General features: G+C 40.8%; 1 protein-coding gene across 4 annotated transcripts in view; it reads left to right on the top strand.

The window, feature by feature from the left end:
- Positions 1-17,168: 17,168 nt before the first annotated feature.
- Positions 17,169-22,641, top strand: part of HMGN3 (high mobility group nucleosomal binding domain 3) — a 35,033-nt gene continuing 29,560 nt past the window's right edge. Inside the window, exon 1 of one of the 4 annotated variants that reach the window (XM_032215534.1) lies at positions 17,169-17,479. Coding sequence is in view for 1 of the 4 variants with exons in the window: in XM_032215535.1 (XP_032071426.1) it covers positions 17,465-17,479 (15 nt within the window). In the remaining 3 variants the exon portion in view is untranslated. The remainder of the gene's footprint in view (positions 17,480-22,641) is intronic. The other 3 variants (XM_032215533.1, XM_032215536.1, XM_032215535.1) reach the window with 3 other exon arrangements.

Below are 22,641 nucleotides of genomic sequence, written 5' to 3'. Positions count from 1 at the left end.
CAGAGAAAGACCTCCCCCGAGTAGTCGCCAACCGGCATTGACCGGTCGACGGTACCCGAAGGAGGCCCAATCTGTGAGATCTTATAGGTCGTTGGGAGGTATGTGGCAGGAGGCGGTCCCGTAGGTATCCAGGTCCCAAGCCATGTATGAATTATCTGCAAGCCCAGCCATTATGGCTTAATCAACAATCTTGGCATAATTTAATGTATTGTCACCCCTTCAAAATAGATGAGGTCAGGAAGCAAGAATCATTAGAAGTCTTGGAATGCCATTAGAGAATTGTAACAAAATCTCGAATGCCTACCAAAAGCACCTTCTCTGTAATGTGTAGCTAGAGAAGTAGTTGTGAGGGGAGTTTTTGGCAATACAAAGTTTTCCCAGAGAGGCTCTGATTAAAAGACTACACCATCCCAAATAGGATGGGGCAGAGGTGAAGAGGTTCAGGGTAGCCACACTTAGCATCTCTCAGAATATATCTAGTAGTTTACAAGATTACAGCTTTAGTTTGGCAAGATTCTGTCCATAACTATCTCATCCTACTAGAATAAACCCATCCTATTTGTGCCAGAAGAGTGGGCTTACTTTGCATCCCAAAACAGGGAATACTTTGTTGAAATGAACAATTTCAAACAGGAAGCCACTGAATAAACTGATCTATACAGGGAAGGTGCGAATAAACTTTTAGTCAATGAGTTTCTTGAACTGTAGGAGGACAATCAACTGGGGGATGTGTTAATCAATGAATGCAGATAATTTGTACTTTCAAGAGGTTTCTGTTGACTGGCTGTATCTTGAGCATTAATGGTACACTGCATCCCTTTGTCATCAAAAGTTGCATATTTATTTCTTAACATTTGTGACCTGCCTAATCTCCAGGAGCTCAAGGTGATGTATATAGCACTTGCCTTTTCCAATTTTCCCTGTAGCAATCCTGCGAGGGGGTTGGACTAGGAGACTACAGCATGTATTTAGTCCCAAATTACTTTCCATGGCCAAAGATTTGAATCTGGGTGTTCCAGGTTTTTGTCCAACAGCTGAATTGGCTCCCATTTATGTTGTCTCATCATGGTCAACATGGTATTTTCCAGACATGATTCTTCTATTTGCATATATATACATACATATCTGTTGTGGCCCAGCAGGAGCCGTTGGAGCTGCCACCAGACTCCGACAATGAGGGGCCTTATGAGTCAGCCCTGGTGGATGTGGAGGACCCTGGACAGGGTTCCGACTCCGAGCAGGGTGCAGAGAGACTGGTTGGCCACCAAGTGGTGCCTGAGCCTTGGATCAGTGGGGAGGGGACAAGAGAGAGTGATCCAGAAACCACCTGTGAGTTGTTCCGGGATGCACGCCGTCGAAGGGCTACTCAGCATCAAGAACAACTATGTAATAACAGGAGATAATTACGCTCAGCTGATGCTCGTTAAGCTCCTCTCCAGATTATAAAGGAGACTGCTTGTGCCACGCCCTTCTTGCAGAAGTCAATTTAGGGACTAATGAGAAACAAACTTGGCAGGCTGGATGGCTGCCAGAGTTTGTTTGCATTGCTGCCAAGATTTGTAGGACTTGCTGCCAAAGTGCTTATCTGTCCGTTGATTTGGCTTTCAGCCACTGAGAGTCTGGACTTATTAAAAAACATTCTCAGTTACGTTTGTCTCGGCTTTCATTACTGGACGGAGGAGGGGGGTCAGAACACATATCCATAAATAAGAATTTAATGTGAAAATTAAGGGAAAAATAATGACAGGACACAGTAAATGATGTTTTATATCCCCCAAAAGCCACTAGTCTAATGCTTGGAAATAAAAATGTATGGCACACATACAGAATTTTAATCTAATTGTCTAATTGTCAGAATCTTGTTCTAGGGTTCTTTGCAGCCTGCTGGATTCAATGTGTTTCACTCTGAAACACAGTTATCTCAAAACAAGGGATTTTGCATCACTCGAAATATTATGAGTACAAAATAGTTTAGGAGGAATGGAGGCTCCGGTATAACGATTTTAACTAAATTAACATTTCAAATAATTCTCTGCCTCAGTGGAGAAACTGTGAAGTTCATCTGCCATTCTGTACTCCAGCTTGCATGCTGGAGAAGCAGGCATGTTTCTGCAATCATCAGCTCTTTGCCTTGCTGAGAAAAAGTGTGAACCAAATGTGAGTTTTTTGGAAACACATGGGCAAGCTGCCAAGGTACTAATGAAAGCTCATTCCAAGAAGAGTTGTCAGTCTTTTTATTGTACTGTGTTTCAGTCATCCACCTCCACAAAGGCTACAGCTCATTTAGTTTCAACTCTGCTGTTGGTCTTTGCAGGGGGAAAAAAAGTCAGTTCTGTCACTTGCATGATGAAGCTTTTTCTGGAATGTTTTAACACTCACCCAAACCTTTGGCTAAAACATCTTAATGTTTTAACCATACATCCCCTGTTTATTAACCCCAACTCTTAATGGTTTTGTTTGTGCAATATCCATATTTAATGTAGCAGGTTTTTTAAAAATATCATATTAATAAGCAAAAACTAAAAGTTAGGACTATATAACTAAATGAATTAAAATATGGTTGGCTAATTTGAGGATCAATGTGTTGTACAAACACAGCCCTTATCAAGGAAAGAACTGTTGAATTCCAGCTGCATTTGTACTGCTTAAATTTTCATAGAATGTGGAGAGGAATGGAACAAATAAACCATGTTAGAAGTAGGAAATGTATGCTAACTTTCCTTGTTTTATCCCAGATAGTGATTTCCCCACAGTTGGTATTCTGTTTGGTTTTCAGCAGCAACTTACTTACAGTCTGTAATTTTTTTGCAAATTCAAATTTCTTACAATATTAGACAACTCTAGGATTAAATTTAATTATTTTTAGTTCATAAAGGGATACGTTCACAGGCCATCTCCGTCTCTCCAAAAATAATTGCCATTGATCAATTAAATGCCCAAATAATATTAACGCAACAAGGCTTAAATGAATGCTGCCAGCATTTCTTTAAAAAATGTTTATTGAGCAGAACACACACAAAAAAAGAAATTGTACATATTGGTATATATACAGTATGTGGTATGTGTGTGCATTTCTTGTTTGTTTATAGAATTGTACACAATTGTTTCAACAGAGGATGACAACATTTCATTATAATTGTTCATTCATAGTTTGCAAAATAAAACAAGTATACAGACAGACCATATATAAACACACACACACACACACACACACACACACACACAGAGTGTATTACATGCTCAAGACTATGTATTATATTGTAGGAAATATCTTGTTTCTGATTTGATACTGTTGTTGCTGCTGGAAGTGATACCTCAGATTCCTTTCAGGGGAATCTTTGTGAAATAAAATCTGTGACTCATGTCATAAATCAATATAATTATTTGGGAATCAAATTCTAATGTTTAGCAAAATAATATGGTGCCAACAAAAATATGCAAAAACATCAGTGATGTTGTTTAATGATTTGGAGGAGTTAAGACTTGCAAGCCATCTGCTAATAGGAAATTAACTAACCATTTAACTGATCAATTACCAGCTGCAACTGCACATCCAGGAGCATCTTGCATGTGTAATGATGATTCATCCTTTACAGCATGTAGGGTTTTTAAAAAAAACATTAAAAAAACCACAAATATTTATTTTAAAATAATGTCATACAACAAAGCTCTACGTCGCCACCATCATCAACAAAAAGGACAGTGATTATACAACACGAAAGACAATTGTAGTGAATAAAACATAACAAGAAATCTCAAATTAACAGGAAAAAGACCTATGCAATAAGCTCAAATAACTACATAGTTAATTCAATAATTAAGGTGATATGTAAATATAGACCACTTAGCAGCCTGCTATCTCTTGTCTAGACTCAGTCTAAACTGCTTAGACTTTTCAAAAATAGGTAATACATTCATATTCCTAATCCATTTCTTAAAATCAAGAGAATAACTTTCTTTCCAATTACATAAAACTATCCTAATGTCCATCTCTCTTTTTGGAGGCGTGTCCCGTAAACCCCCCCAAAAATATTTTATGATGAATTAATTCCATTAATTCATACCCTCTGCTAAGAGGTATATTTAAATTTTTTAACACTTCAAGCCACTGTTTTTCCAAAACAGGGTATTCCAATTTGTCATTCCTCAATTCAAATATATAACTAAAATTGACTTTTATTTCTCATTTTAATACCTCTTTTAAAGAAGCTAAGATTTCAGGAACCATGGAAGGTGATTTAGATTTATGGTAGATCAAGATTTAGGATACATGTCAAAGGTGTTAAATCCATGCTTTCCAACAGGTCCAGCAAGCAGAATCATCATAATAAATTGTATTATAAAAAATAAAAATAAACTATAGGTGATATTATTACAGTATCATTAATCCAAAACTAATCCTTGTTTTGTCCAGCAAGCTCTGTAAACATTTGGTCTGCTTCTCAATATAAAATTACGATAAGACATGTTTAAAAATATCCTACTTTATCTTTTTCATTTCACTGCTGTTACACAGTGGAATCTCAATTTATAACACATGGATACAAAAAAATTGCATTCAAGAGACTTAATTCTATGGTGAATCATGTCATTTACATAATTACATAATTCATCCAAGTGATGTAAAATTGCCATGATGTCTTCTTCCCTCTCTTCAATAAGTCCCTTAAAATGAGGTTTCATTATGCTTATTTTCAGATGATTTTAGGTATCACATCATGTGTTCAAGCAGCAGATGCTGCTGGGCAAGAAATCAAGGCAAAACGTGGGAAGACAAAGCCCGATTGCTTAGAGAAAACAATCGGAAATGCCCCGATGCATTGAACTATTGTGAAAGATATCTTCCCACCCATGGTGTTGAAGGTAGAGTCATCTGTAACTTCCAGCAAATCTCTATTCATGGAAAGAATGATGAGACATCAACTTGCTGTTCCACTCAAGTAAAATCTCTTGGACTAGCTATGTGCAAATCGCTTAAAATGTATTTAAACATTTCTTCCATACAACAGGCACTACTATATCAAGGAATGGTGCAGCCAGGGTCCAAATGGTGTCAGAGACATTTGTAGTTTGGTATAAATAAATATATTTTACATTTATATTTATGGCAGACAAGGTAGTCAGGAACACAGGAACATCATAAGATAGGCCTCTGCGCTGCCTGTTTTGGGCTGGCAGAGTGCTGGTGGTGGGGGGAGATATTTCCAGACTGGACTGTCGGGCTGGATTTAAGCACCCCATGGACCGGATCCAGCCTGCAGGCCTTGAGTTTGACACCTCAGGTATAAGGTCTCCTGTCTGGAGCAGCGGGTTGGACTAGATGACCTCCAAAGTCCCTTCCAACTTTATTATTGTTAAATCAGACAGCATAATGAGCGCATAGAAGAAACAAGGTGGGGGAAAAGGAAACTCCCACTTTATACCCACAGCAACCAATCATAGCCTAGATAGCCTCATGCAGGAGCCAGCACTCTCCAATCGGTCAACTACAATGGTGTAATCTGGGCCAGAGGTGGGTTCCTACCATTTCGTACCTATTCGGTAGAACCGGTTCATCAAATCTACCGAACCGGTTAGAAGAGGTTCCACCAGTGGACCCGGAAAGCAGGCCACACCTACAGAAGAGGTTCCAAAAATTTTTGCAACCCACCACTGGTCCTTGGATATGATTATTCTACACTATCATGCTCATATTTATAAAACTCAGTGCCTCTGTGAAAGGTAAGGATGACTACTGCATTTGTGGTGCAATCAGAACATTGCGTGTGTTGAAGTTGTTTTAACGCAAACCAAAGATGCCTTTTAAAAAACAAGTTGACATCATATTCTTATGCATGCCAGTGCTGTGTGTGAGGTAATTTAAGGTGGTTCTGACAAGTGCCGTCGGCATCTTCATATCCGGTCACATGGGCGGCAAGCCACTCCCATCCGGTCACATGGGCAACAAGCCACTCCCACAAAGGAGGCCACACCCACAGAGTAGGTTCGAACAATTTTTGAAACCCACCACTGAATCTGGCCCACTGTACACTTTGCTAGCTACTAAATTTAATTATCCTACTAAATTTAATATCCTAATACACTAACTCTAAACGTCTCCCTTTTTACGAGGGAACTGAATTTTCTTCAAACTATTACAAATAATTGTGATTTAGCTTCCCTGGATTTGAGTGCTAATTGACTGGCCAAGTAAACATTCAAGCATGGAGCTTCCTATGTTTTAATCACACTAACTTTATAATTTAATAACTTGTCTGTATCCAATTCAAAAGATTTATATGTACCCGGACTTCTTTAAAATCTCTACCTATTCATACTAGGACTCTGTTCTCTCAACTCAACTTATGGCGCAATATGATAGATACTAAGCAAAGAAATGTCCTCTGTCTGCATAAGCCACTTTACTCACCTTATCTTAAGTCAATATGCTGAAGCCAGATTTGTACCTTCTAGAAATCTTTCTAGCAATATAAATAGGGAATCCATGGGTGAGTTTTTAGAAAGTTCATTTTATAATTTGGACCTGCTTTTTGTCTCGGGGGAAAATAATTTTCTCCCTTTTGTTTTGAATGGGAATTGCTTCTCAACCTAAGGTGACAGTGAAAGGACGATGAGGGAGCACTGAAACGAAAAACTTCAAGGGTACAGATTTCCACAAAAGAAGATTTGCTCTGTTTACAGAGTAAAGATTAGGCTATTGTCCTCTTACCCTCCTGTCTCCTCTGTAAGTGTCAACCAGAAGTCTCCACATATTTTAATTACAGTACAGAAACTTTGAAAAAAAGGTGCCCCGTAGTCAAAACTCAAGCAGAATGCAGGAATAAAAGTCTTGAACCAAAGATAAGCTTAGTAATATTAAAACTCTAAAGAGATGATGAAGTACCAGAGAACTATCATCTTCCCTCCCTCTAATACAGAGGTGGTATTCAGCTGGTTCTCTCCGGTTCAGGCGAACTGGTAGTGGTGGCTGCGGAAGGCTCCCCCCCTCAATGTAATGCGCAACCTTTTGCAGATGCAAACCGGTAGGGAAGGTAAGTGAATCCCATCACTGCTCTAATAGTACTGAAGATCTGGTGTAAAGAAGGCAGCTTTGGGTTTCATAGCAAACTAAGGCCCCCTGCTTCTTGGAAAAATCAACAAGACGCAAGGAAGATTAGCTTGGCCTCTGATAATAATTGAACTGCTTCCTCTAGAACAGAAGTGGAGAACTAAGGCCCCTTTATGACTTGTGGACTTCAACTCCCAGAATTCCTGAGCCAGCCATATTGACTCAAGAATTTTGGGAGTTGAAGTCCACAGGTCATAAAAGGGCCATAGTTCCCCACCCCTGCTCTAGAGAAACTGCTTTCTATTTCTTGCTAGAAAGTACTGGCCTTCTAATACCAGTTGCTAAAGGAAAGCACTTAGTGGCCTTTGCCACCTGAAAAGAGACCAAAGGACTACTAGGAGCTTCTATCTCCTATTCTTCAGAAGACTAGAAGCCAGTGACGTGCGGTGAGGTTTATGGCTGGTGAGGCAGTCCTCTCCCCCGACATCCCACTGTCTAAAGCGCTTTCTTTCTTTCGCCCGCCTGAGCTCTGCCCCAGACCCAGAGAAAGAAAGCTGGCGGGCTGCCCTCCCTGCCTCTCCTACCCCCTTCCCTCTCTTCACTCTCAAACAAACTCTCTCTCAAATTGAGAGTTGGTTTGAGTAAAGAAACAAACACACGCACGTATGCACACACACAAATTACTTACAATTACTTTCAAATTACATTAATTTTGAATTCCTCCCCCTCTCTCCGACCCACATACCTTTTCCAGCTGTTTCACAGAGGATTTCAACTCTGCTCTTGCCTGCCATGATGAAAATGTAAAAATGTAAAAGGAAAAAGGCAAGAGCAGCTGAGGTCAGGCTGGGTTAGCTGCTGTCAGAGTCCCCAATGGATGACTCTGCTTAACTGTTTAAAAAAGCCTCTAAAAAAACCGCCCTCTACAGGAGGAGGCAAGAGAACCACGTGCCTCATCTACATAAGGGATTTTTTGGCTTTTAACCCTTGCTTAACTCTGCTCGAGTGATCATAAAGTCAGACTAAATGAGGCACATGGTTCTCCTGCCTCCTCCTGTAGAAGGCACTTTTTAAGAGGCTTTTTTAAACAGTTAAGCACTAAGCAGAGTCATCCACTGTGACTCTGGCAGCAACTGGCTCAGCCTTTTCCCTTTTACATTTTTCTTTTCTTTTCATGATGACAGTGGTGAGGCTCTGCCTCCCCTGCTTCCCCTGACTGCACGTCACTGCTAGAAGCCAAGATTTCAACAGGATGTCAAAAGGGCATTTTTATAGCGTGGTTGAACTTGCACATTTGACAATACTGTCACCAAAAAGGAAATAAGCAGTTCTTATATTGCCTCTCTAAGAATAGTAGAAATGATTTTTACAAGTGGGTTGCTACGGAGGGATTTTAATTAATGTACACTTTCCTCTTTTGTGTTTAAACTTTGAGATGCTGGAAGGAAAATGAGTCATCAAAATCAAGAATTTAGAAAGAACGCTGGCAATGAAGCGATGGTACTTGGAAGTTCTAAAGAAATTATGAGTAATGGAAGCTCAAGAATGCTACAGTCATTTCACCCAGTTCAGATATAGACACTCCTGTTATTGAGGGGAAAGGGACTAGATGTGCATATTTTTGCATCCATGTAGAACAGTGGTCCCCAACCCCCGGTCCGCAGACCGGTGCCGGGCCGTGGAGTACCTGGCACCGGGCCGCGCAGCGACCGGGGGCCATGATCACTGTTCCCTCTAAGGCGCGCGCCTGCGCGGCCGCGCACGTCACAAAAAAAGCCCGCGCAGCAGATTCTATCTGCCGCGCAGAGTTTTTTGTAAAGCAAACGTGGGGAAGTCCTTTACAGGCGGCTAGAACTGGCCGCCTGCAAAGGACCTCCCCAGACTTGTTTTGATGAGCCGCCAGTCCTCTTGCTTCTTCTCCTTCACCGGCAAAGCTCCCGCTGGCGCCCTGCCCATGGCAGTGGCAGTGCCTCTCCCTCCAAGCGGAGCACCTGAGCTGGCTCCCGCGTTATTCCTCCCCCTTCCTCCTCTGCCGTGCTTTTGAGGCCGCGGGAGCTAGTAGGAAAGCGGCGGAGGTGGAGGCAGGGATAACCCAGAGCCCAGCTGAGGTGCTCCGAGCGGAGGGGGAGGCACCACCGCTGCTGCCATGGGCGGAGCTGCCAGCGGGAGCTTTGCCGGTGAAGGAGAAGAAGCAAGAGGACTGGCGGCTTTGAAATGCAACCCCCTGGTCCCGCCGGCCGCGGATTTGATTCGGCATAAGTGGGGGCCGAACGCATGCTGAGCCGACTTTGCGCAGTGAGGCGGAGTAATTCAACCCCCCCAAAGAACGTGTGTGTGTGTGTGAGAGAGAGAGAGAGAGAATTGGATCAAAATTGGTGGCCAAAGGAATGGAGGGAGGGAAGGAAGGAAGGGAGGGAGGGAGGAAGGAAGCCCTGCCCCCTGTGAAAAAAACTGAAGATGGAGCAGTGAATGAATAAACCATAAAAGCAACAAACAGTTAATGCGTAAGTAAGCTGAGGAGCAAGTTCTCAACTAAGGAAGCAATATAAGAAAGAAATATAAAAAGCTCAATATGCCAAAACACTTATTTTAGTCTTCATTTAATTACTTGTATTGTAGTCTGATGTAACATCTTTTTAAAGTTAACGTTAGTTAGAAAAGATAGGGTACAAAACTTAAATAATAAAAAATTGTACATTCATTTTGAAAAATAAATGCAATACTTGATTAATTTCATATCTTTATTTAAAATAGTTTTGGCATGGCATATGATTTTATTGACTCAGTTGGAAATGATGTGGATGTTGTATCTGATTCTGAGGTATATATATTCTTAAGTAACATAACATATAGCATATTGGCTCCAGGGAAGTTTAATCAAAACAATCTGATATATAAACAATCAATGTGTCGTCGCGAACAACGCTCCCCACCCCTGCGCGCGCTCAGCGGGCCACAGTAAAATTATCAAAGGCTGACTGGTCCGCGGCGATAAAAAGGTTGGGGACCACTGATGTAGAAGACAGAATAAAAATCTGGAAAAATATCTAGTAAATTAACATATCTTGATTGACACACTGATATTCCTTTCTTGTTAGCAAGTAACAAAAAGTTGAAAGCATATTTCAGATATGGATTTCAATCTATAAAGATAAAGCGCTATGCTTATCACTCACATCAATCCATAGTGGAATCTGAATGAAGTTGGAAACTGACTACTTTAGTCTAGACACGACTATGAGACACATTCTAAGGTTTAAATTATCCTAAAGTTTCCTGCAGTTTCTAAATCAGTGTTTCTCAACTTTATCAAGTTTTAAGATCTGTGGACTTCAGCTCCCAGAATTCCACAGAATACTGGTTAGGGAATTATGTAACCCGAAGTCCATGTATCTTAAAATTGCTAAGGTTGAGAAAAACTATTCTAAATAAATGGTAGTCTGGATGCCCCTACATAAGGACAGTAGTCAAAGAAGCATCACTGGGAAAATAAAAAAGGAAGTAACAAAGTCAAGCTTTTCCATGATTTAGGGGTTTAGGATTGTCTTTGCTTTTTGTTTCTCTGTTACTTCTGGTACAGATTTTGTGCAGCTTTCAACTAGAAATAATGGACAATCTTGCTGTGAATGTTTGGGTATGATGAAAGAAATGTCCTTCTGGGTTCGGCTCCAAGTGGGGAAAAAGACACTGGAGACATGGAGGCTGCTTGGAAAGATGGTTTATTGTGGACAGGACCACATGGCTTGAGTCTGGAACAGAAATGGTGATCACATGCTTCAATGTTGGTGGAGAAGAAGAGAAGGGATGAAGGAGGGGCTTGCTAGGCTTTTTATAACCTGTTCAGTCCCACCTCTCTGTTTCCTGTTCCTGTGTAAGAAATGTATTCTGATTGGTTGTCAGACTCCCATGGGGCCATGCAGGGGCAACTCTCTGGGCTGTGTTTTAAATCCAGGTTTGGTTGAGTTCTCAGATGCCATGTGGTCAGTTGGGGCCAATATTATCATGCTTTCCTGTAACTGAAGTGGAGACGTCTTTATTATGTAAAGTGGACTAGCTTGGCCTTCTTAATGGCCCATTAACAAAGTGGGGATGGGCAGGAAGCTACAGGCAGCTATTCTGTCTTTTAAAACATGTTTCTTTCTTTTCACATCCAGAGAAATATTCTGCCTTTTCAATATTTCCTAGGATATTTCATTTTTCTGGGAGAGGGCTGGGTGATAACTTCCTACAGGTATTATAGTAAAGAGAGGAATCCAAGGCCACATATGGTTGTAGTCAGAGGTGGGTTGCTCCCGGTTCAACTCAGTTTGGCTGAACCAGTAGTGGTATTTTTCCCTGGGTCGCGGAACCGGCAGCGACCCAAGCTTGTCACACACCTGAACCTTTTCCCTCACCGCCGCCATATTGTTTTCTAGTGACTGCGCATGCACAGTTCACTGTAAATTGTTCTGCGCATGCACGAAGAACAATTTACATTGAACTGCACACATGTGCACAGCACACACAAAAAGCGTGCGAAGCGAACCGGTAGTAAAACCGGTAACAACCCAACCCTGGTTGTAGTGCTGCATAAAACATCCTAGTAATCAATGCCTTGATCAGAGAGCACCTCTTCTACTGCCATTTTCCAGCAAACAGTTTTTAAGGTGTGAGGCCTAGGATTCTGGACTAGACAGCTAGTAATATTAGCAGCCACTGATAGCCTGTTTACCCGTTTTTGTTTTTTTCATAATGTTCAAATAGGCTGCAATGTTACAGCAAATTCCAAAGTTTAATTATGTACTATGTAGAAAAAACATTTCCTTTTCTTGGTTTTGAATTCCACTGTTTTTCGTGTCAGTGGACGGCCTCAAAATCTTATATTGTGAGAGGGAAAGTATTTTTTTCTATCCACTTCACATATGGCTTACCTCTCTCTTGAGCGATATTGCTCTCTGTGCAATTTTCAAGGAAACGTTCCTTCTACTATTTTAAAAAGTCATTTTTACTGTTTATTCTTGATTTCTGCTTTCTCTTTTTTAAGTAGTTGTTCATCTGTAAGAGAGCTGTCATTAATTCCACGATTGTTAACAGCCTCGGGTCAGGATTTTTGTCACAGCCATTTTTAAAGTTCACATCCCCAATACTTATTGGAAAACTTCTATCCAATGTTTGTTCACCTCTAAAAAGAAGTCTTCAAGTAAATAACATAGGACATAACTTCACAGAAGATACAGTATGCTGTTTTGTCAACAAAGTTTATTCTTCGGTTTGCTTGACAATTTTATTTTATGATCTGTATCTTGCTTCCTAGTTGTGCTACTTTCTATTGTTTGTGCTGGAACAGGACACTAACTGAGTGAGGCTTAAGGATTTTTGAAACCCTTAAGATTAGCTGTAGAAACACAATACAATGTGAAGATATTGTCTGTAAAGATCACTCTGGAATAAAATGTAAATTAATGATATTATATACCTTCCTGGCTGTGGGTGTTCTTTTCTTATTACCATTTTATTCTTTAAAATAACATGAAATCCTATAACCAATGGAAGATATATACAGAATATATTCGTCTTTACTGTTATCTCTAAGCCACTCCTTTGGTTTAGAAATTCATCCATTCTTCTCCTTTATTTCTTTATTCCTCTGAGGAAACATGACTAAATAGAATGTGGGGGTAATATATGTCGGCAGTCACTTGGTTAAATTTTTTTAATGACTTTTATTAAATATCTCTCCTCTATTTATGAATAAGTTCACTTAACTTTACAATATACCTATTGCCAGTCAATACCTGTCTGTGCCTACAGTAAATTGGTTCCTAACCCTGTTTTCAGATTAAAATCTTTCTAGGCTAGACCCCTGAACCTCCACTCCAACCCATACCTTCTAAATCCCTCTCTGAGGGGAGATAATACAGTATATCACAGAAGTCAGTATCACTTAGGAGTGTACTCACTTTTGTTGCCAGAAGTTTAGTGGCTGTGTGTTGCCTTATTTTGAGAGGACATTTACGCTGTTATACAAGCTGCATACTCACTACTTTACTTTGTAGCCAAGTGTCATTTCTTCAGGGTTGTCACATGAAAAGATAATACTTAAAATATTTACAAAATGTGAGGGGGTGTATTCACTTCTGTGATACGCTGTATTTGTAGCTCAGGGCTGAGCTGTTGGTGTATTAAGAACATCTCAGAAACCACCAACCGATTATTACATCCACATGGCTTCGTAATAGCACACAAACCAACTAAAGGCCTGCCAACTCAAACAAGCTAACAGTAAACAACAGCCTAATCAAGGACCCACCAAGCACTCTCCCACCAACAGTGACAGGTATACTATGGAAAAAGAGAGCAAAACTCACTCCCTTCTAGCACTGATGATGTTGCCTAGTTGAGCAACGAAACATCTGCAAGAAAACAACCAAGGTCAGGGAACACCAAGGATTCCACAACCTCGTTTTTCCTAAGTCTCTTACTTTCCAAAACCTGGTGACCTCAAGATTTACTGCAACTACAACTTCTAGAAATCTCCAACATTGGCCATTTTTGGAACTGGACTGAACAAACAATTTTGAATACTGCAAAGTCATTTTCCCGTTTTCACTGGGCTTCAAACTTTTTTTTTTGTTACTGCATTATAGCAGCTAAAATATCTGATATATCTCAAATGCAAGTGCTTATTCTGGTACAGGATGAATTCCTTCAATTATGCTGTTCCCAGGCTGCTAGAATGGTAAAGCCAGGTGTGGGTTTGCATGTCTAATACTACTACTCTTTTCAGAGCAATTCTGCAGAATACTGTTTTTCCTTTTTGATTTTCAGTGGGTAGGCTTTCAAAGTTTATTTTGGATCAGATGGTATTGAAAATACACAGAATATCTTGGCAAAAAAACTATTTTTTTTTTGAAGGATGAGGATGAGAAGGGATTAAGAAAATAAAATTAAATAAATAAGCAGGACTGGCTAGTCCCCAAAGAAGAATCATTTAATAAAACTTCCTGTCTCTTTATTTAGCAATTTACACAGCTTGTGTCAAGCCAGGTCCTGCCTGCAGTTTCTCAGAAAATTCAATTAATTCCACTTGGTTGGAGGGAGGGAAAATCAACAGCTGTGTATTTTAAAAGTGTCTTCCTTTAAATAGCAGTTTATACATTAGACTTTTCCCACCTGTTTGCTGTTGAGGTGTGATGAACATCAACTTTCATCTTCCTCCCAGGTATGCTATTGGTCTAGAACAGGGGTCCACAAACTGCGGCTCTGGAGCCACATGTGGCTCTTTCCTCCCTCTGCTGCGGCTCTGTCACCTGTTGGTGCAACAATTTTGAGAGGAGTTTCCGTGTGGGGGGGAGAAAAGCAGAGTGCGCCAGGAGAAGACTCTATGGCAAGGAGAGGGTTTTCCAATTGTCTCCACAATTGATAGGGCTTTCAGTTATGACAGGTAGAGGAAAAAGTATGCCGCGCTAGGAGGAGACTCTATGGTGGGGGAACTGAACTTCCGGTCAGCTCCAGAATTGAACAGGGGGCTTCCGGTTAGGACCTTTGTGGCTCCCAGTGTTTTCTTTTCTGTGGGAAATGGGTCCAGATGGCTCTTTGAGTGTTTAAGTTTGCCGACCCCTGGTCTAGAAAAGGTCTGCTTGTCTCTAGTTCCCATCAGTACCAACCAGAATGGAATTTGTAGCCCGACATGTTTGGAGGCCATTTCACTGTGGCTCTATTATGTATATATAGAGAGGTTTATATTGAGGTTAACTGAAGTCAAAATTTGGAGACAAACTCCAAAGATAGATGTTACTTCAATACTCTTGCCAGTTACTATAGAATCTGCATTTACCAAAAAAGAAAAAGTAATTGTTGCTTGGTTGCCAACAAAAATAATAATATGGGAATGGTTACTTGAGATCCTGAAGTTAATGGGATATTTTTAAACCAATATTAATAATTCCTCTCCTCTCTTTCTCAATAAGTCATGTAGCACGCTGGGTGTTATATAACAAAACATTCTAGTATATTTTTATTTATTTATTTTTAATTTATTTGGTTTGTCAAATATTTACAAGATAACAGGTACGTACAAACATATATTTATAAAATTATTTATTTTATTTTTTATTTGTTGGTTGGATTAAAAAGAGATATAAACAGACCTGGTTAGAGTCAGATGACCTGACAAAAGGCATCCAAATTTAATGACTTACATTTAAACACAGTTATTTAAATCTTGAACAAAATTATTTTGTTAGTGACAGCAAAGATAACTGAGTTGACCATAGTGCTTATAACTAAATGCTATCAACTGTAATAGGACAATACCTTTATTATGGAACAAAATGGGGTTAAAATCACAAGATCTCTCAAGAGGAATGAACCGAATGTCAACTGGAACAAGCAGAGACATTGCAGCTTTTTGCAGCATCTCCAAAACTGTTAATTGAGACTATCATTTACTGCATTCCATGAAAAAGCATTCAACTCACAAAGTTTATGTGACAATAAATTCATTACCCAGCAAGGTACCTTTGGTACCAGAAGAATTCTATGAAAAGGCAGAGGAAATATTGGCAGCTCCATTGGAAGACAGGAGGAAGTTCTAGTTCCATTATTAATTTCTGTGGTGTTGTAGCAGAGCTGCGTAGGACAGGAATATATGCAAAAATGAAACAAACCATAGCTTCTTTTTACTTTAGGCCTGCAAAGTCTGTAATTTAATGAGTTTAACTCCTCCATCAAGTGATGTATTGGAGGTAAACTGTATTGATTGATCTCTTACAACACTAATAATTATTATTAGCACCAGATTTATACTAAGATGTTCAAATATTTGCATATGTATATAATATATATAAAACCAGAAACTTTAACATATAAAGCAGGAAAACATTATATACATGCAAATTGCAAATAAAAGGGGGACACAGGACTAAATTACTATACCTAGTCTTATAATGGAAGGACTATAATGGTGTGCTGTTTTGCTGCCTATTCTCCCTTGAAAAATTATTCAAGAACTTACACCGTTTTCTTGAATTTCTTGATAGCCATGTGGAAGTAGTTTGCCTCTTCCATTTTTGTTTTAAATTCTCAGTCTAGCTTGCACCTTCCACTGAAATGCCCATCTGGCCTGATCCTGCTTAGCTTCAGAGTGCAGATAAGTCAGGTAGATACCATTTGCTTATAAGCACCTACTTAGAAAAGTCATCTAACTTGTTTATTGGGTAAATCAATAAAAATGGTTCTGATTTACCATAATAATTTTATTTTGCCTAACATAAACAAAGTAATCTATTACTGCCTATCCTCGCAGTATCTGAAATACATTTGACAATAATGAAAACAGCAATTCCTCCTCGCAAACGATACGCAATTTAAAATAGTCGTTTAGGACCCGACTGTCTCACCACTATACCAAATGCACCGATGGTTCCTCTTAATAAAATAAGATTTAGAAGGGACCTCGGAGCCTTCTTGTCAACACCCCCCCCCCGCCCCGTTCATGCAGGAGTCCCTATACCATTTCGGGCAAATGGTGGTCCAATCTTTTTTTTAAGACAGAACCAACCCAATACGCGTTGAATGAGATGTCTGCAAGGAATAAATCCATCCGACCGATTTACTGAGAAAACAACATTGCATAGAGCACAGTGCAGGTTATTCACCCCAGCAACATTTTAAAACCAATATTGGTTTATACAACTGAAAATTATATAAAGATAGATTTGTAGCGATCCAAATTTACGACGACACAATCTTGGCTTTGGAAATAAATGAACAAAACGGGAGATTGCGACGTCGTAGTCTACTCGGCCCTAGGTAGTCTTCGTCTCCGTTTGGGGGAAATACAACTTTATGCAAAGCCGCCGGGAGGTTCGCAGCTACTCGGAGCGGAGGCGCTCGGATCGAGCCGGCCACCTACCTACCTACCTACCCGACGCGCCGCGGCTTCTCCCGCTTCCAACCTCGGCGCGTTCCTTTGGGCAGCATCCGAGAGCTGCCAGCTGGCCAATCACGGGATCCCGCCTCGCCCCAGCGCGTCCTGCCTCTGCACGGCAAGGACTTCCCCTCCTTCGGTTCGATTCCCAAATCGGGGGCTGGGAGGGGAGAAACCGAATTGGGGAGCCAATCGCGAGCGAGCGCTGCACCTCTCCGTGCCCACCCACCCTCCCGCCCGCCTGCCTTTCCTGCTCGCCCATCGAAGCGGTGGGCGCTGAGCGGCGTCGCCAGGCGGAGGCCGCCCTTGCTTCAGCTGTCGCCCGGGGAGGGGTCAAGCCAGCGGCGAGGCTGCCCTGCCAGCTCTGGTGATCGCGGGCGGCGGGCACTTTCCCCGAAGGCTGCCAAGAGCGGATCCGGGGCTGCTGGTGCAGCGACGAGCACAACCCGCGCGGCTGCTTCTGCTTCTCCGCTTGGGCTTTTTAGCCGCCCGCAGGAGGGAACACCATGCCGAAGAGAAAGGTAACGACGGAACCACATTCCCCCTTTCAGGTCGGGGAAGGAGAGAAAAATAAGCAACCCCCCCCCCCCCCGGCCAGCTTTTTCGCCACCCGCTGATTGCTTTCCAAGTCAGGGGCTGGATTGCACTTTGGGAGGCCGCGGCGAGGTCTGTCTCTAACCCCCCCTTCTCTCCCTTAACCGCCTGTTGCAGTAACAGGGCGCCAGGGTCTCGCGTTTTGCAGTTTTAACGCGGCCGCATTTCCATTCGTACTCTATGCGGTTGCAGCGGTGCGCACGGCTTCGGGCCGCGCGCGGAGAAGACCCGTCACCCGGGGTCGGTGTCAGTCTCCGCAGGGCCTTCTCGTTCCCAAGAACGTCAAGCGCGCTTGGCTCACCCCCCCCCCACATGGCCCCCGCTTTCACACACCACACACACAACCCGGAGCAGGGCAGAGACTGCTGCTCGCCCTTCTTACGCCCCGGAGGGTTTGCAAAAAAAAAAAAAAGTCCCCGCGAGCAGCTCTGGGCGAAGTGCGTTGCCGGGGAGTGTGTGTGTGTTGGTGCGTGTTGGTGCGTTGCGCGCGTATTTACGAAAGGAACGCTCCGAGAGTTCGCTTTCCGTCCACCCCCCCCTCCCGCCTCGGGTGGGGGGAACTCTTAGCTCGGGCTCGCGCGCGCACCGGAGCTGGTTGTGTGTGTGTGCTGCTAAGGTAACCCGAGAGCGCGAGGGGGCGGAAAGTAAAGGCAGAGGCGAGCCATATTTAACTACCCCGCTCCCTTGCTTTTCCTTGGTGGCAGCAGACCCGTATATCTGTGCCAACTCTCGGGTCTCTCAGGACCGGGCGGCTGATTAGGCTGGGCCTTGAACCGTCTCGACTGAGACGGCGGAATCTGATGCCAAGGCAGCGCGGAAAGAGTTTCTAAAAGAGCCTCGGGGGCGCCCGAGGAAGGCATTGTGGGGAGGAGCTTTGCACCTCCGAGACGCGCAGGAACCGCTGCAACGGTTACTCCAGAGAGAGAGAGAGTTGTGTGAAGCCGTGGTGTCTTTCTTCCTCCTCACCGTTTCCTTTGCCTTTAACGGCTGCTGGATTTTTCAGCGACTTCTGCATTCTTGCCTCTCCTCCCGGCTTCCGAAGAATAGGGATTTCCACACTCTTTTAGTCACATTTGACTGGGATAAAAAAAATGCCCTTTTTTTCTGGCTCTGGGTGTGTAAACTGAGAGGCAATCTGGATGTAAATTCTAACTAGCACCCGAAGTTGAAGTCGTCAAGAGATTATTCAACCCCGTATTAGGTTCTGAAAAGAATCAGAGGTGTTTTGTGACAGGGTTAACTTAAGTGACTCCCTCAAATGTACTCGGGGAGCAGTTGAGAAATGTGGGGTGAAGTGTAGAAGATTGTAATTAAATCCCACTGGATGGTTCAGTCACTCCTGCAAAGTCCATCCTACCCCATGGAGGAGTTGTTGCCAGAAAAAAAAAATGAGGAGGAAATTGTGTGTATGCTAGCAGAGTTCCTGGAGAAAAGACAGGATATGCATCTAAAAAAAAAATGGGAACCAGGGACTGTAACTGAAGGTTTATTCAGTTCAAATTTAGAGGAGCTTCCATAATCCCTTGTGCTGCAGCTGAGATTATAAATTCCTAAGGGTAAGGATTAGATGGGTTTTATAATCAGGGATATAAAACTTAGTGTCTTCCAAACCTTGGGGATTTTAATTCCCATCAGTCCCAGCCAACATGGCCAAAGATAAACGTTATACAAGACCTTGACTTGCTTAACTGTTCTTGGTATCCTCTGTGAAATGTACTGTAGTGCGCTGACTATAATGGAAAGAGGCTCCCTTTGTTTTGCCTCTTCAGAGAAAGTAAAAATAAATTTATACAGCTACTTATTTATGGATTTTTTAGTCTTTTAAGAAACTGGGCTGTCTAAAAATACCTAACTTGTACTACTAATTATTTTATCAACATAATGCTTTTCCTTTAATTTTATATTTACATATTCTCCACTACAATAATTAATACAACACAAAAATGTTGTTAGGCCACTGAAGAAACAGCAAAAGTATTTCATTTCTGCATGATTCTTATGGGAATATATTTGTGTACCATATTGGGTATAAAAGTGAAATAAGTGTCATTTTGACTGGCAATCCAGGATTTTAAGCTTTCTTTAAATAAATACTACTTTTAAAAATGCTTATTGGACTTTAAACAGTTGTAGAAGGAATTTTATCTTTTGTCTGAAAATGATGTAGACAGTTTCCACATAGTTACCATTGATTTTCCCTTTGGGGAATGAGTTACAATTTTGATTTGTTACTGGTTGTAAGTTCAAGTTAGTTGAAATATTTAATTATTTTAAGGCCTACAATCATGTGATGCGTATCTCTCCAAAATTAAATGGAGACTTACTTTTGGGTAGATCTGAGCAAAGATTTGGCTTTCGTTAAGATATACTTGCATTGGATTTAGTGGGGTTTTTTTGTATTATGATTCTTATTGTCTTTATTATTATTGATTTATTTTTATCCCTGATAATCTTGTTTGCTGCTCTCCTGTGCCAGAACCTCATTCATTCTGCATATGTGTATAATGCCTCAGATATCATAGATGAGATATCATACCATAGAAAACTAGAAACAGGTCATTGTTAGAACACGTTGGATATGAATAGCTCAAGGATTGATGGATGGGTTTATTAGATTAGAATTCTTATAAGAAATCTTGATTCATTATATTCTGAATTAAGATTTAGACTTGGAACACAAATACTGCTCTTCCTCCTGGAACAGCGGGAAGGGGGATGGCAACCTTATTGATACTCTTGGATTTCTCTTTTGTGTTGAACTCATTAATCACCAAAAAATTGATGTACTTGGAGAAGCTGGGGACTAAATATACCACTTTATGATGGTGATGATATTGGAAGACATAACTGAGAGAGACATACTTGATTCCTTGGAATTTTTGAAAAATTTCACTTGTTTCATGTATCTATATGTAAGTTAAGCCACTGGACAGAGTCAGCGGGGTATTGATGATACTAAGATGTACTTCTTACTGGATGTTTTGAGAATTGTGCAGATTTCCAAATTTATAGGATGTGAAAAAATAAATTTAAGCTGAACTTCAACATGATCAATTTACTTATGACTCTAGAAGTTGGATTCCAGGATTTGAGGGACATAGGTAGTTAAGAAATATGAAGAAGGAAAGGAGAAAGAGAAAGAAAGAAAGAAAGAAAGAAAAAGAAAGAGAAAGAAGTTCAGTATCAATTTTCTATTCTATTTCTAAGTTCAACTTCCATAGAACTTCAGAGGAAAGAACATTGCAGCTTGATTCTGATCTTTGTTGGTATAAACCAGGCATATCCAAAGTCTGGCCCGGGAGCCAGTTGCGGCCCATTTTCAAATTTCGAGCGCCCTGCAGCTTCTTCTCCCCACCAGAGTTATTTGTTTAGTCTTTCATAAAATAGTTCATTTGCCTTCAGCCCCACACATTTTCACCTTACCAAATCTGAACCTCCTTTCAAAAAGTTTGGACACCCCTGGTATAAACAATCACAGTATATGCACAACTTTTTCAAGGCCTTTATGCTGTACCAAGATCTAGTCTGCAACTTACTTCCTGACTTGTGGTTCCTTTACTGTTGATAGTTGATCCTAAAAGGCAGAGGCTATCCATCACTTCCATGTCAATTGTACAGTGGTTGCTGTACATATCTATTGTCTTTAGTTATCCTTTTTATATTTAACCCTAGTCTCATTTTACCCCTTTGCTCCTTGACTTTCATTATCAAAACTTGCAGATCATTTGTATTTTCAGCTAGCAGAGAAATATCATTAGCATAAGGCAGATTGTTGATGTTTCTTCCTCCAATTTTAAAATCACACCTATCTTTTTCCAGTATATACATTCTAAATATGAAAGGCTATATCACTTTTTTGTTAACCTGGAACCAATCTGTTTTATCTGTATTGTGGCTTCTACACCTCTGTATAGGGTTTCGTCTGAGGACAATGTATTGCTGTGAGATTCCTGGTTTTTGGAAATACACTGCTTGATATTTTCAATATACTTATATTCTTTGGCTTTCTCAATTATCCAGTGTGCATTTTCCTTCCCATGTAGGGAGTTTAATATACATTGGATGATGTGCTGTTTTGCTAGAAGTGTGGTAATGTGTACATTTTGTTAAGCAATAGCACTTAGATATATACTGCTTCACAGTGCTTTGTAGCACTCTCTAAGCGATTTACAGTCAGCATATTGCCCCCAGCAACCTGTTTCTCAGTTTACTGACCTTGGAAGGATGGAAGGCTGAGTCAACCTTGAGCCACTCAGAATCAAACTCCTGGAGTGAGCAGTGAGCTAGACATTTTGTTAAGTCTCTTTCTTTAGTAGTGTATTGGTAGGTATATTGATCTTTTCCAATCTGTTGGCCGGTGTGTATTTGCAGGCATAGTTTGGTGAGAAATTTTTATTTACTTCGGTTACTTGCCATGTTTCTTTACATTTTTATAGCCTTCTGACTTGGCAGAGCCTGGGGTGCTTATCTAACCTCATTGTCAGTACAATATTCTTGTAAGTAATACTATTTTCTAAAATATTTTCAGTGTTGACATCTTGAAAGAATGTCAGTATGTTCCTTCCACCTTTCTTCTATCTTCTTTGAATCAGTTACTGTCCCTCTGATGATGTCCTTTAGCATACCTGTTCAAGGTTGGAATTTCCTTCTGAATTTAGAGATGTTTTAGAAAGACTTTGCTTGTTTTTCTGTGTCTCTTCCTATTGTCAATGTCTTTAAAGATGTTGTAATATTACTTCTTGTTTCTTCTGGCAGCTTTCTGAAATACTTGATTAAGTTCATGAGATGTTTGTCTTCTTGTCTTTAGTTTTACTTCTTTTCTTGGCAATTTTTATTCCAGAATGACAAGAGCAATCTCATATAAATTGGATGTATAAATATGTAAATTAATTGATACTGGAAGAGAGCAGTGTCAATTAAAAAAGATGTAATTATGAATAGGAGTGAAGTCTATGATGTTAAATTATGTTCTCAGGCAACATGTACAAAGTTTATGTCCTGCGGCATTTCTAGCTTTTCTACATGAACTCTTTCTTAATTCTAAGCACAAGAGAAAGCCTGTGATTCTTATGGGCCAAATAATATTGGC

The sequence above is a fragment of the Thamnophis elegans genome, chromosome 4, assembly GCF_009769535.1.
Source record: "Thamnophis elegans isolate rThaEle1 chromosome 4, rThaEle1.pri, whole genome shotgun sequence".
NCBI classification, from domain to species: domain Eukaryota; kingdom Metazoa; phylum Chordata; class Lepidosauria; order Squamata; family Colubridae; genus Thamnophis; species Thamnophis elegans.
The sequence above is the reverse complement of the archived record's forward strand: the minus strand, read 5'-3'. Positions and strand labels throughout refer to the sequence as shown.